This window comes from Morus notabilis, unplaced genomic scaffold, assembly GCF_000414095.1.
Source record: "Morus notabilis unplaced genomic scaffold, ASM41409v2 Scaffold165, whole genome shotgun sequence".
Lineage (NCBI taxonomy): Eukaryota > Viridiplantae > Streptophyta > Magnoliopsida > Rosales > Moraceae > Morus > Morus notabilis.
The window spans coordinates 951,661-967,834 of NW_010363979.1; the positions used below are offsets into that span (position 1 = coordinate 951,661).

The window sequence follows — 16,174 nt, forward strand, 5'->3', positions numbered from 1 at the left end:
AATAAAATATCACCCATATACCCTATTAACACTTTTCATAATCATTGAGTTTTTATTAAAATATTATCTAAATATAAATTTAAATTTTGACTCATCCGAACATAAATTCAAAAAAATTCTTAATTCAAATCATAACTCAAATGTGCACATCTAAACATAAACTCAAATTACAATTTTAACTTAAATTCTAACTCAAATTTAACTCAAAATCATCGCTCAAATTACTCTAGCTCAAAAATGCAAAAGAAGAACCCAACAAATAAAAGTAAAAAAGAGAGAGAGAGACCAGAGAAAGAAAACTTCCGCTTTACCAAAAGAACACCTTCTGAAAGAAACTCTCATCTTCTTCGTATTGAGTTTATGAGACCGAGAAGAAGAAAGATGCTGAACTTGCAGAGAAGTCGTATTTTGTTCAACAGAGATTCCATTAAATTTGGAGGTATGTGTTCTCCTTCGTCCTCTCTTTCTCTGTTCAAGATTTTGATAGCTCCCAATCATTCTAAAGCCTCTCCAAATAACAATAATGCCCATAACAAGACGAATGCTAAAACCAAAACCACTCGTACCAAAAACCATTGGAGAAGCTTTGAAAAAAAAGCCACTGATAACAACTCTTGAAGATGCTTTGAACGTGTTTGATGAAATGCTCCGATTTCTTCCTCTGCCTTCTGTTGTTCGTTTCAATCAATTGTTGGCCCAAATTGCCAAAATGAAACACTTTTCTGTAGTGGTCTCTCTATACAACCGAATGGGTCTTCGTAGAATATCAACTGATGATTGTACTCTCAGAACTGTTATTAATTGCTTTTGTCATCTTAACCACATGGGCTTTAGTTTGTCTGTGTTGGGGGAAATTCATTAAATCTGGTTATCAACCAGACACTATGATCCTGAATACTCTAATGAAAGGGTTTTTGCTCCAAGGAAAGCTTGACGAGGCGGAAGAATGCTTTCGCAAAATGACTAGTGGAGGTCCTGATGTCATTACTTACACCACATTGCTAAATGGTTTTTGTAAATCGGGTAATACTACTGCAGCTGTTCAGTTGCTGAGGAGCATGGAAAATGAAATTTTTTTTACAGAAATCAAAAGTTATTGGGCCTAACTCAATCTAACAAAACCGGTTGTTAGGGGAGGATTATCCTCACCTTATTAAGTGGATCATATCAATATCTCCAGTCAATATGGGATTCTAATACACCCCCTCACGCACAGCGTGGACCATGCCAAACCGTTGCGAATAAGTCGATATTGGGGGACCCAACATTGCAAAACTGGACCTGCTCTGATACCATTTTACAGAAATCAAAAGATATTGAGTCTAACTTAACTTAACAAAACCGGCTTGTTAGGAGAGGATTGCCCTCACCTTATTAAGTAGATCATGCCAATATCTCCAGTCATGTGGGATTCTAATATGCCCTCTCAAGCACAGTGTGGACCATGTCAAACCGCTGCGAATAAGTCGATATTGGGAGACCCAACATTGCAAAACTGGGCATGCTCTGATACAATTTTACAGAAATCAAAGGATATTAGATCTAACTCAACTTAGCAAAACTGACTTGTTAGGGGAGGATTGTTCTCACCTTATTAAGTGAATCATACCAATATCTCCAGCCAATGTGAGATTCTAATAGAATGATAAACACCAATGTGAGATTCTAACAGATGAACTTTTTTCCCCCTTGTCTTTGAACATTGTTGAACTCGAACTTGAACTAAGGAACAAATGAATTAGGGTATCGAATGCAATGGAAGGGGTAGTGAAGATCTAGGAAGCTGAGCAAGAAATTTGATGAACTTGAGGATTTTGAATTATAAAGGGAAGAAATGTAGCAGGTTCTCATCTTTGATTTTCATACAATTCTCTCGTTTATCATATTGGTTAACTTTGTGAAGATCTATAAAGAAGCTGTTATATAATTAACAGTCATCTAAGAGGAGGAGGAAAAAAAAAAAAAAAAAAAAAAAACCTTAACTGCAGGCGTTATATAATGTCAATAGGGGTTAAAGGAATCTGCCGATATGTTTGGGCTTTAAAAAAAAATAAAATAAAAATAAAAAAGGGAAAATCTCATGTTTTCTGTTGTTTTTTTTTTTAGGAAAATCTCTAAAACGTTACAGTTGTTTTACTTTTTTGGGTTGAAATCTCTTGGAATTCTGTTGTCACCAATAAAGCTGGATTTTTGGGAGGCTGTTATTCGTAAGGTTTTGAATGGATTTAAGAGACCGAAGAATGGTCGTCTCTCTTACTGTTTACTTCTATACAATCAGTCCTAGCTTTTTAGAATTCTTGCAAAAAGTTCATCTGGTTTATTTGTGTGCTTTTTGGCTTTGTTGTTTTGATTTTTATTATCCCCCAAGTTCAAGTTGTGTTTACGTTCTACCCATCTGAAATGAACTCTCTCTTGAATGCGATATAATGTCGGCTTTCGAACTCGAGTCTTGATATGCTGTTTCTAATGCATCTTTTCAGCTTTCTGTGAGGAATTGTTTCATAAGAGGGTCAGTTGTGAGATATGTTCAATCAGATAGGTTAATCTAATTCTGGTGTCTTGTTTAACGCTTTTAACTTCTTTCCTACAGCTTAAAAAGGACTTCACAACTATAAAAGATTGAAACTCTCTTTTCAAGTTCTGTAGTAATTTATGCAATTAAGTTTCTAATAAACGAAACATCGAAGTACATAATCCAACAAATGAGAAACCCTAGTTGGCAAACTGAAGAATGCTAACAGAACAGAGACTGAAACGGAGGTAATCCCATCAGATCCTTGGTTATCATAGACAGATTGCCTGGTACATCATAACTTAATGAGTAAATTGCACTATTGCACCTTTAGTAGTGATTGAGGTCCAACAATAAACGAGCGTTGTCGTATTGACGATTTGAGACACAAGAATCGCACATAAAAAGTAAAGCTCATCATTTTCAAACGAGGTCAAGTGGGAATCTTGAGTTTCAAACCGTCAATTTAATAACGCTCGTTAGTTATTGGACTCAAATTGGTTTAGGATGCAATTTATTAAAATTGAAACTTCGGGTGCATTATACCAAAAACAAAAAGTTTAAAATGCAACGGTGCAATTTACTCTGAAGTATTTCTTTTTTTCAAGGAAACAACAATGTTGGTGTACTCGCCTTTCTCAACCTCCAAATACTCGTCCATCTTTACTGCAAACCTCTCGAACAAATTATCCATAATTTCTTCTCCAAAATGACTTGCCAGAATTGGTTGTACAACTACTTTTATACCCTTGGACACGTACTCGCCTCTGCTTAAGCTTTTGTTCCCTTTGTCGATATTAACATCCCAATCCGTTTTGACTGTTTCAAGTCGTTGGATATCGAAGGACCCTTCTGTCTCAATTACTTGTCTCATTTCCTCTGCAGTTGGTGCATAATATGGCAAATTGAAAGAGTCCAATTCCTCTTCTTGTAGTAATCCCTGAGTTCAAAATCACAAATTTCTATGTGAAGCACAAATACATATATAAGTAGTAGATATGACCACACCATACATTGAAAACAAGTGTTTAGGGGACATTTACATAAATATATTGTTTTAGGCTTATTGAGAATGTATACTATTTGATTTAAACTTCAGCAGTTGCATATTAGAAACATTTCATTTTTTTTAAGGAAATTGCATTTAATTAAAAACTGATAAACAGTTATCTCGGTACAATGTTAATGATCCATTAGAATGATAGACGCGCGCCTGAGCCCCGAAAACAGGAGAACACCTCGGCACACTAACAACGAACACACATAAAGCTTGAATTGAAGACACCCCTCCCATTGAAATAGGCTTTCGAGCGCTGGAGGGATATATCGCCAAACCCCACAAAGAAGGGACATGTACACGAAAGAAAAAACATTCTAGCTGGACCAAGACAACTCTATCAAAAGACATACAAACGGCCTTAAGTTGATTACCAATAACTAACAACAAACCACAAAACAAACGAGGGTTGGGTGGGGAGACCACCGTCCCTATTTCAAACACAAAAGTTATATCAAAAGATAGAATAAACTTCTGACCACCACAGTTAGAAGCCTCCGGTGAAGGGTAACTAGCCAAAGGGCCGTCGAGAGAGATAGTCGGCCAAGAGATCCCAGCCACTAAACAACAAACTCGCCTAAAAACGCAGCTCATCCGTTCGGCTTCTAAGCTCTAAACTGATTTAGATCCACCTAAACGGAGCCATCATGCTGTACACCGCCACCACTAACGAGAAGCTCACGACTAGGCGAGTCGAAAGACCAAGTTTCATTGCTGGGAGCCCAGCGGAGTGCCCAGAGGCGGCCCCAGAACTTCAACCGTCATACACTCTTTTTTCTAAGGTTCGTGTGGGGGAGAGATATAATTGAAACCCCTAAATGTACCCCGTCTTTTTATATTAGAAACATTTCAAGTATGCACCAACTTAGTGCCTTGGACCAATCAATTTTCAATTGTGACGAATGCAATGACCAAAATATCCTTGAAAAGGAAAAAAATTGAAAAATAAGGAAAGATAAAAAAAATCACAAAAAATAAAAATAAAAAAATTGAATCTTTTCTAAAATTAGTTTAGTTTTTTTTTTTCCTTACATATATTCAGGATTATGTTGGCCTTTTCAATAATCAAAATTTAGTATTGACTAATCCAGTGTTAATTTAATATATACTAGAAATGTTTTGGTACAATGGATTTAGTTCAACATAAATGGTACATTTTCTAAATAAAGTTAAAACATAGGATACATTTATATATTGAGAAAATTGTTGAATTTGTTTTTAGAGTGTATGAGTATGAATTTTTAATCCTTATTCTTGATTAATACTCTTTTGACTAATTTAGTTATTTGACTAAAAAAAATATTAATTAAGAGTAAATGGTAAAAATTCAAACCATGCACTCGAAAGTTTTGTTCGCTTATCGGATTCGAGTTTTCAATTCCAACTGAGATATGACATTTTCTTAGAGCTTTTAACTGTAGCAAAAAAAAAGTTAGAAGTGACATTTTTTGAGAACTTTTAACTGTAAAAACCTGAAACAGAAAACTCAAATCAGTGAAATAAACGAGGCATAAAAGTATTTGTCCCATTTCCTCATTTACATAACTCTCCCATTGCTTAATGTACTTTATACAGGAAAGGATTGATGAAAGAGTGTCGTACCTCCTGGACCATGTCACTGAGGGTGATTCCTAGTAACTCGAAAATAGTGTAACTGTGATTGCCAGATAAAAACTTCTTGTCGCTGCCAATCATACTGAGGACCATGTAACCACCAGGAATAATCTCTTGTGAACGTAATCTTAGAAACAATGTGAAATCCCTCTCAAAAAGTTGGAGATATGAGGCATATACTATAATGGGGCTTGTCTTGGCAATGTAGATATTCCCTTTGTTTAGTGGAATTCCTGATTTACTCACAACTCCTTCAGGAACCTGTATTAATTGCATATATAATATTTACATTAAACAAAAAAAAAGAGGATAAAAACTTGATTGATCAAAGTCAAACTCCCAATTAAAAGCAAAAACTAATGCGTTCGGACATGATCAATTCTAAACAGTTGCATGCAAATTCAATTCATGATAAGGAGTTTACCTTTTTTCTAATTAGGAACAGAAAATAAAATGGAGATATTTCTCCCTTCCTAACCTGAGAGCGCCAGTGAAGACAGTAATTAGAATGAACAAAATGAAGATAATGGTCAGGAAAGAGCCTCCCATAGAAATTCCCAGGCATTCCTGCGATAAAACACGGCCCGAAATCCGCTCCCTTCTTCTTAAGTTTCTCATAGAAGCTTGGCAATGACCTGAAAATGGTGTTGAAATCGTTTCCCGGAAGGTCATTCAAATACACTTGGAATGTCGGTCCCTTGTGGTTCAACTCTTGGCATGTAAAATGGATTAAATCCATAATCTCGGAGATGAAGAGAAGAGTGTTTGGACCCGAGGAACATCCCAAGTCCGCAATTCTTAGGCAATTAGGAAAAGTGCCCAAATACAGCTCTCTCATGCTCTCTTCTACTATAGGCTTTGATTTTATTATCATCTCTTTCTGCATAGCAATTAGAAGACATGAAACGTAAGTACCAACATACAACAACTATTATTTCAATAAGAAAATTAAGGTTTGCTGATATTGAAAATGATACGAAATCCGACATTGGCTAGACACATGAGAACGAATAGTTATATTAGGCTGAGAAGGGCTTAACAAGTCGGTATCAGAGTTAGGTTCTAGAACATAAATTTTGACTCGAGTTCAATCGAGATTAGAGCTGATGAGACCGACTTTAATCTCTACTCGACCAAGTTATAACGAATCATCTAACACTTTTCATCCCGGAAAAAGAAATGTTCAGGAAATCGGATGTAGGTGTAGGTACCATGATAGAATAAAGATGGTATGAATTTCATGTCACTCTTTATGGTAACATATGCATTAATGCTCATGACACTAAAGACGTGATAATTGTGTTTTTTGTAAGAATAAGAATTTTTGGCTATGTTAACTAAACATGGAATAATTGTATGCTTATAAGGGATTGAGCACTCCTCTTAATAACTTTAAACCACATTCAAAGATAATTCCGATGAACAATATATATATATATATATATATATACATATATACATATATATATACATATATACATATATATATATATATATATATATATATAGTGTAAAGCATAAGAACGAGGGATATGAGAAGAACCTGAAGTAAGGAGTTTCCAGCGTAGCTAGTTTCTCCGTCTCCTCCATTCATGCAGAGTATTTTCTCTACTTTATTTATGGATTAGATCTCTTCAATTTTTCTCTGCTCTAGTCCTTTGTACATCTCTGTTTTATTTTATAATATTTATGGTATCATCGTCCTCTAGATATCCAACTGTTCCTATAAAATTTTATATTTACCCTTTTTATTTTAGAAATATAGTTAGTATCCCGGCAACTATTGTTAATTGAAAAGATGCGTTTTATGCAATAATAAAAGAATTTCTTATATTTAAAAAAAAAAACTTATAAATTATTTTATTATTAAAAAAACCTTATAAAAATCCATTAAAAAAAAAAAAAGGCCCCCACTTAACCAGTCAAGTACTCTTATTATAAAATATTTCATAATTTTTCTATGACGACGATCGGATAGCATTGAGACTTGGTGATTGTTGGAATCCAAGGTGCCTGCATGGGTGGGTTTTGTTTTTTTCTTTGAAATGTCATTTTTCTCTTAAATCTCAAATTATTGCAATCTTTGGATAACTCTGATTGACGGTGAAAATTCGTCAGCAGATTAATAACATATTTTTTAAAGATTTATGTGCGGATCAAACGGATTAAAACGTGACTAAAGAAAATTAAGTGAAAGTCAACACAAGAATTTTATAGTATTTCAACCCGAATTCTGGAGCTACGTCCACTGTGAGGAGAGAAAAATCTTCACTATGAATTTTGATTACAAGTTCTTCTTAGAGAGTTGTGAGCCCCTCGGCTCATCATTTTTTCACATATATATTAGCTCAATTCACTTCAACCTCTGCCATTTCTATCATTACATTCCATCACTATATATTATATCACATCATCTCATATTTTGGATGTAGTCGTTGGCAGGTGGAGTGCATGTCGGTCAGCAGTGATCTTTTTCCTGCTCCCCTGCCAACTTCGCTTGCTTACAAGTCACGTAAGATATCCTGCAGGTTCAATTTTTCCTTAGGTTGCGTGCAATCGGCTCCTCAAGCGCCTGTCATGTTGTCTCCGCTTACGTTTGCCTGAAGCGGTCGACCTCTTGTTTGCCCTAACACCTCTGTACGGTCGACCTATCACCTATCTTCATTCTTATGTACGGTCGACCTCCCGCGTTATCTTACGGTCGGCCTCTACGAAGTTCCCTTTTACGGATACTTTATGCTGAGTTATCATGGCCACTAATCCACCCATTGTGCCACGTGGCGCTCATTTAGTGCCTGACGTGAAGTGTGAGATTTTTCCCTACGACAAGGAAATCTAATTTCCATTGAGCTTTATATCATTTTTAATTATTGTGATTGATTCTTCCACGTCTTTCATGATCTCTCTATCCTAACAAGATAATTCTGTGTTTTTTTTTTTTTTTTTTTAAACTTGGAGCAAAATTTTTTCGTCAAGCTGCCTAGTGTCTTGTGTGCATAATTTTAACAAAATTATTTTGATACTCTTTGACGTTATAGTGAAATATTTCGTTAATACTTTATTTTTTTAATAATATTAAAACGGTATTATCATCTTTAAAAAAAATATTTTATTTGTATTATGAGACCGACTTTAAGGCTATAATGTCCAAACTGTTCTTATATAGAAATTGTCCACCCCAAATCTTAGAAGCTCCTAAAGTAAAGTCAGAACTTATGAGAAACACGAGGAATGCCCAAATGACATATATGTTAGGAAATTATATTTCCTAATAATAATTATAGCCACATATTTATAACAATTATATTCACGTTATTTAAGTAATTAGGTTAATTAAGTTATCTAATTATGAAAAGTCTAAATAGTCTCCTAACAGGGTATGGGCTGAATGGGTGGATATCCATATTGACCCAATTATGTTTAATGGAAGCCTAATGGGGCAGTATATAAAGAAACTTAGGTTATGGTCCTCAATACGTCAAATCATTCGGCAGTTTTCATTATTCCCCATCTAAAGAGAAAACATCCCATTAACGAACTAAGGAGATTTAACTAGACATGAGAACGAATAGTTATGTTAGGCCGATAAGGGCTTAACAAGTGGGTATCAGAGTTAGGTTCTAGATTTTTGCCTCCAAGATGCGCAACATGAATTTTGACTCGAGTTCAATCGAGATTAGAGCTGATTAGACGGACTTTAATCCCTACTTATCCCGGAAAAAGAAATGTGCAGAAAATCAGATGTAAGTGTAAGCACCATGATAGAATAAAGATGATATGAATTTCATGTCACTCTTCATGGTAACATATGCATTGATGCTCATGACACTAAAGACGTGATAATTATGTTTTTTTGTAAGAGTTTTTGGCTATGTTAACTAAACATGGAATAATTTTATGCTTATAAGGGATTGAGCACTCCTGTTAATAACTTTAATAATCTTTTAAGAATGGAAATATGCTGAGCTAGTTAATTGGCATAGAATGGAATTAAACCACATTCAAAGATAATTCCGATGAACATTTATATATATATATATATATATATAGTGTAGAACGAGGGATATGAGAAGGACCTGAATTAAGGAGTTTCCAGCGTAGCTAGTTTCTCCGTCTCCTCCATTCATGCAGAGTATTTTCTCTACTTTATTTATGGATTAGATCTCTTCAATTTTTCTCTGCTCTAGTCCTTTGTACATCTCTGTTTTATTTTATAATATTTATGGTATCATCGTCCTCTAGATATCCAACTGTTCCTATAAAATTTTATATTTACCCTTTTTATTTTAGAAATATAGTTAGTATCCCGGCAACTATTGTTAATTGAAAAGATGCGTTTTATGCAATAATAAAAGAATTTCTTATATTTAAAAAAAAAAACTTATAAATTATTTTATTATTAAAAAAACCTTATAAAAATCCATTAAAAAAAAAAAAAGGCCCCCACTTAACCAGTCAAGTACTCTTATTATAAAATATTTCATAATTTTTCTATGACGACGATCGGATAGCATTGAGACTTGGTGATTGTTGGAATCCAAGGTGCCTGCATGGGTGGGTTTTGTTTTTTTCTTTGAAATGTCATTTTTCTCTTAAATCTCAAATTATTGCAATCTTTGGATAACTCTGATTGACGGTGAAAATTCGTCAGCAGATTAATAACATATTTTTTAAAGATTTATGTGCGGATCAAACGGATTAAAACGTGACTAAAGAAAATTAAGTGAAAGTCAACACAAGAATTTTATAGTATTTCAACCCGAATTCTGGAGCTACGTCCACTGTGAGGAGAGAAAAATCTTCACTATGAATTTTGATTACAAGTTCTTCTTAGAGAGTTGTGAGCCCCTCGGCTCATCATTTTTTCACATATATATTAGCTCAATTCACTTCAACCTCTGCCATTTCTATCATTACATTCCATCACTATATATTATATCACATCATCTCATATTTTGGATGTAGTCGTTGGCAGGTGGAGTGCATGTCGGTCAGCAGTGATCTTTTTCCTGCTCCCCTGCCAACTTCGCTTGCTTACAAGTCACGTAAGATATCCTGCAGGTTCAATTTTTCCTTAGGTTGCGTGCAATCGGCTCCTCAAGCGCCTGTCATGTTGTCTCCGCTTACGTTTGCCTGAAGCGGTCGACCTCTTGTTTGCCCTAACACCTCTGTACGGTCGACCTATCACCTATCTTCATTCTTATGTACGGTCGACCTCCCGCGTTATCTTACGGTCGGCCTCTACGAAGTTCCCTTTTACGGATACTTTATGCTGAGTTATCATGGCCACTAATCCACCCATTGTGCCACGTGGCGCTCATTTAGTGCCTGACGTGAAGTGTGAGATTTTTCCCTACAACAACTCTCTTAATCTCAAATTTTTCATAATCTTAAAATTAGTTTCTATTATTCCTAGCTTTACCTTTTCTTTGAAGTCTTTTCCACATAAATCTTTTCGAATTTTCTACCTTTTTTTTTTCTCTGCATTGCAAGCACTTAATCAAAATAAATCAATCGATAAACGTAGGTCTTTGATTAATTTAGTGTTTTTTTCAAAACAACTGCATTTTCTTTAGCTTAACAAAACTAGAGATATTTATTTATTAGTAAACTTCAGTTGGGTTATTTTTTGTACAAATCTCTAAACAAAATCCTTATTTATTGAACGCGTATCTTTGCCATTAATTCTCAATAATGTTAAATATTTCTTCTAATGCAAGGATGACAGATCCGGATAGACAACAGGACAAGGAAATCTAATTTCCATTGAGCTTTATATCATTTTTAATTATTGTGATTGATTCTTCCACGTCTTTCATGATCTCTCTATCCTAACAAGATAATTCTGTGTTTTTTTTTTTTTTTTTTTAAATTTGGAGCAAAATTTTTTCGTCAAGCTGCCTAGTGTCTTGTGTGCATAATTTTAACAAAATTATTTTGATACTCTTTGACGTTATAGTGAAATATTTCGTTAATACTTTATTTTTTTAATAATATTAAAACGGTATTATCATCTTTAAAAAAAATATTTTATTTGTATTATGAGACCGACTTTAAGGCTATAATGTCCAAACTGTTCTTATATAGAAATTGTCCACCCCAAATCTTAGAAGCTCCTAAAGTAAAGTCAGAACTTATGAGAAACACGAGGAATGCCCAAATGACATATATGTTAGGAAATTATATTTCCTAATAATAATTATAGCCACATATTTATAACAATTATATTAACGTTATTTAAATAATTAGGTTAATTAAGTTATCTAATTATGAAAAGTCTAAATAGTCTCCTAACAGGGTATGGGCTGAATGGGTGGATACCCATATTGACCCAATTATGTTTAATGGAAGCCTAATGGGGCAGTATATAAAGAAACTTAGGTTATGGTCCTCAATACGTCAAATCATTAAACTTGGAGCAAAATTTTTTCGTCAAGCTGCCTAGTGTCTTGTGTGCATAATTTTAACAAAATTATTTTGATACTCTTTGACGTTATAGTGAAATATTTCGTTAATACTTTATTTTTTTAATAATATTAAAACGGTATTATCATCTTTAAAAAAAATATTTTATTTGTATTATGAGACCGACTTTAAGGCTATAATGTCCAAACTGTTCTTATATAGAAATTGTCCACCCCAAATCTTAGAAGCTCCTAAAGTAAAGTCAGAACTTATGAGAAACACGAGGAATGCCCAAATGACATATATGTTAGGAAATTATATTTCCTAATAATAATTATAGCCACATATTTATAACAATTATATTCACGTTATTTAAGTAATTAGGTTAATTAAGTTATCTAATTATGAAAAGTCTAAATAGTCTCCTAACAGGGTATGGGCTGAATGGGTGGATATCCATATTGACCCAATTATGTTTAATGGAAGCCTAATGGGGCAGTATATAAAGAAACTTAGGTTATGGTCCTCAATACGTCAAATCATTCGGCAGTTTTCATTATTCCCCATCTAAAGAGAAAACATCCCATTAACGAACTAAGGAGATTTAACTAGACATGAGAACGAATAGTTATGTTAGGCCGATAAGGGCTTAACAAGTGGGTATCAGAGTTAGGTTCTAGATTTTTGCCTCCAAGATGCGCAACATGAATTTTGACTCGAGTTCAATCGAGATTAGAGCTGATTAGACGGACTTTAATCCCTACTTATCCCGGAAAAAGAAATGTGCAGAAAATCAGATGTAAGTGTAAGCACCATGATAGAATAAAGATGATATGAATTTCATGTCACTCTTCATGGTAACATATGCATTGATGCTCATGACACTAAAGACGTGATAATTATGTTTTTTTGTAAGAGTTTTTGGCTATGTTAACTAAACATGGAATAATTTTATGCTTATAAGGGATTGAGCACTCCTGTTAATAACTTTAATAATCTTTTAAGAATGGAAATATGCTGAGCTAGTTAATTGGCATAGAATGGAATTAAACCACATTCAAAGATAATTCCGATGAACATTTATATATATATATATATATATAGTGTAGAACGAGGGGGATATGAGAAGGACCTGAATTAAGGAGTTTCCAGCGTAGCTAGTTTCTCCGTCTCCTCCATTCATGCAGAGTATTTTCTCTACTTTATCCATGGATTATCTCTTCAATTTTTCTCTGCTTTAGTCCTTTGTACATCTCTGTTTTATTTTATAATATTTATGGTACCATCGTCCTCTTGATATCCAAGTGGCCCTATAACAGATAACATTGAGATGTATGCATGGGTGGGTTTTGTTTTTTTCTGTGAAATGTCATTTTTCTCTTAAATCTCAAATTATTGCAATCTTTGGATAACCTTGGTTGACGAAGTTGACGGTGAAAATTCGTCAACAGATTAATAATAGATTTTTTATAAGTTTATGTGTAGATCAAATGGATTAAAACGTGATTAAAGAAAATTAAGTGAAAGTCAACACAAGAATTTTATAGTGTTTCACTTTGAATTCTGGAGCTACGTCCACTATGAGGAGGAAAAAATCTTCACTATGAATTTTGAATGCAAGTTCTTCTTATAGAGTTGTGAGCCCCTGGGCTCACCATTTTTTCACATAAATATTAGCTCAATTCCCCTCAACCTCAGCAGTGATCCTTTTCCTGCTCCCCTGCCAACTTCGCTTGCTTACAAGTCGCGTAAGATATCCTGCAGGTTCAGTTTCCCTTGGGCTGCGTGCAATCGGCTCCTCAGGCGCCTATCATGCTGTCTCCGCTTACGTTTGCCTGAAGTGGTCGACCTCTTGTCTGCCATGGCGCCTCTGTACGGTCGATCTCTCACCTATCTTCATTCTTCTCTACGGTCGACCTCTTATGTCATCTTACGGTGCCTCTACCAAATTCCATTTTGTGAATACTTTATGCTGAGCTATCATGGCCACTAATCCACCCACTGTGCCACGTGGCGCTCATCTAGTGCCTGAGGTGAAGTGTAAGATTTTTCCCTACACAACTCTCTTAATCTCAAATTTGTCATAATTTTAAAATTAGTTTCTATTATTCCTAGCTTTACCTTTTCTTTGAAGTCTTTTCCACATGAATCTTTTCGAATTCTCTACCTTTTTTTTTTTTTTTTTTTTGCATTGCAAGCACTTAATCAAAATAAATCAATCGGTAAACGTAGGTCATTGGTTAATTTAGTGTTTTTTTTTCAAAACAACTGCATTTTCTTTAGCTTAACAAAACTAGAGATATTTATTTATTAGTATACTTTAGTTGGGTTATTTTTTGTACAAATCTCTAAACAAAATCCTTATTTATTGAACGCGTATCTTTGCCATTACTTCTCAATAATGCTAAATATTTCTTCTAACGCAAGGATGACAGATCCGGAGAGACAACAGGACAAGGAAATCTGCTTTCCATTGAGGGAGCATAGCATGGCCACTCTTTATATCATTTTTTAATTATTGTGATTGGTTCTTCCACGTCTTTCATGATCTATCTCTCTCTCCTAACAAGATAATTCTTTCTTTTTTTTGTTTTTTAAACTTGGAGTATTCGTCACTTTAGGATAGAGTTTGTTACGAAGTTATTGTTAGACTATGCCTAGAACCATAATAATTCCGCACTTTGCCTCTTCTTTTCTTTAAAGTTTTTAATTTTATTTTTATTTTTCTACATGGATGTTTCAATTTTTTTTTTTTACGCTATATTTTCTGAATCAATTTCTTACTTTTCTCTCTCGATCAAAGTAAATCAATCAATTAAAATAGGTCTCTCATCAAGTTTATAATGCCATTAGCACTTCAATTTCTCAATCAAATTAGATTTTGATTAAGGGTAGATTAATATCTTGTTTTCATGGAAGTCGATCCATCAAGGATTTACTAATGTTAATCCATAATCTGTGTACGTTCATCTCTTTTTTTTCCCTCAATACTCAAAATCCATTCATAATTGATGAAAATCGATCAATAATATTTAAAACTGAACAAATAATTTAACCCAAAAAAAAATGGATACATACCCATCTAAACAAGATTTCAAACATTATTTCAAGTTCAAATAAAAAAGTAAAAAACCACATTTAAACACCGATTCAAACCACAGATTTACACCACACTTTTTTAAATTAACATGTTTTAAACCAAGAAGATTTTAAATTACGAACTAAACAAGACATTAATAAATACCCAAAATATATATATATATATATCATTTTATTAATAGTAATTTACTCTATACTTAAAACTAGTAGAAGCTTACAAATTTAACCACTCAAAACTTTAAAGCAAGAGACTACCTATAAGATACTTTTTATACCGTATCATAAAAATATTATAATTTTTAGTGCAGGAAAAAAATATATATGATTTTATCAATAATTGGAGGGTGACAGAATCACAGAACTAGATGGACAATCAACGGGCAAAGGATTTGCTTTCCCATTTTTTAGTTGTCTCGACTCTCTTGGCCAGTTGGCCTGTAAGAGCTCTGACATTTTGCATGTGCAAGCTGCCTAGTGTCTTGTGTGCATAATTTTAACAAAATTATTTTTATGTTTTTTGTTACAATAAAATATCTTGTTAATATTTTATTTTTTTAATAATATTAAAACAGTATTTTCATCTTAAAAATATCCTTATATAGAAATTATCCCCACCAAATCTTAGGGCATGTTCTTTTGTCTAAAAAACTCAAAAAAAGACAACTCAAGTTTCAATTTTATTTAAATTTACGTTCTTTTAAGTTTCAACTTTATTCAATTTTACTCAAATTTATTCAAGTTCTAACTTCAACTCAAATTATAACTCAAATTCAACTCAAAAACTACACTCAAATTATACTATAAAAGAACAACATTTTAGAAGCTCCTGAAGTACCGTTAGAAATTATGAGAAACACGAGGAAATGCCCAAATGACATTCAACTTTAGATTTTTGCTATTCCTGTTGGACTTTTGGATTTCTGCCATCCCAAAAAAATCAATCAAATGTCGACGAATATTTTTTATTGAAATTGCCCACACTATGGCTCCGTTTATTTCGCTGATTTGAGTTTAGAATTCGAGTTTTGCTACAGTAAAAAGTTCTCACAAATAATCACATATAACTTTTTTGCTACAGTAAAAAGCTCTTACATAAAATCACATCTCAACTCGAATTAAAAACTCAAATCAGTGAACTAAACGGGTCTTATGTCTTGGAACTTGAAAGTACAATTTTACCTTCAAAAGTTGCTTCTCACGAGATCTAGACCGTCGAAAAGTTATAAGAGGAAACAAAAGGAATACCACAACTTAAGGGTGTGTTTGGAATTGGTTCCAAAACGTTTTTATTTTCTGTACGAAAATGAAAATGAAAACGTTTTTAGTTTCATTTTTGAATTATTTCTAAAAATGCGTTTGGTAGTTTTATTTAGAGATTGATTTCAGTTTTAAAAAAAACTGAAACTGCGTTTGGTGGTTTAATTTTTGAAACATGTAATAATATATTAAATAAAATAATATTATTAAATATATTAAATAAATAATAT

General features: G+C 33.5%; 1 protein-coding gene across 1 annotated transcript; it reads right to left on the reverse strand.

Annotated features, from left to right (window-relative positions):
• Window positions 1-2,633: 2,633 nt before the first annotated feature.
• On the reverse strand, window positions 2,634-6,792 carry LOC21406961 (7-methylxanthosine synthase 1). The gene is made up of 4 exons (XM_010105609.2): window positions 6,727-6,792; window positions 5,662-6,063; window positions 5,172-5,444; window positions 2,634-3,452 (listed from the first exon to the last, which is right to left on the reverse strand). Exons 1-4 carry the CDS (start codon window positions 6,775-6,777, stop codon window positions 3,093-3,095), a joined length of 1,086 nt encoding a protein of 361 aa, XP_010103911.1. The 5' UTR covers window positions 6,778-6,792; the 3' UTR covers window positions 2,634-3,092.
• Between the last annotated feature and the right edge of the window lie 9,382 nt (window positions 6,793-16,174).

Bases quoted from the DNA above. Each gene is read 5' to 3' on its own strand.
- LOC21406961 (XM_010105609.2), bottom strand. From the start codon at position 6,777: ATGAATGGAGGAGACGGAGAAACTAGCTACGCTGGAAACTCCTTACTT. The intron at 6,064-6,726 runs GTTCTTCTCATA...ATTGCTATGCAG, and splicing joins CTGGAAACTCCTTACTTCAG to AAAGAGATGATAATAAAATC. The intron at 5,445-5,661 runs GTTAGGAAGGGA...CAATTAATACAG, and splicing joins GTCTTCACTGGCGCTCTCAG to GTTCCTGAAGGAGTTGTGAG.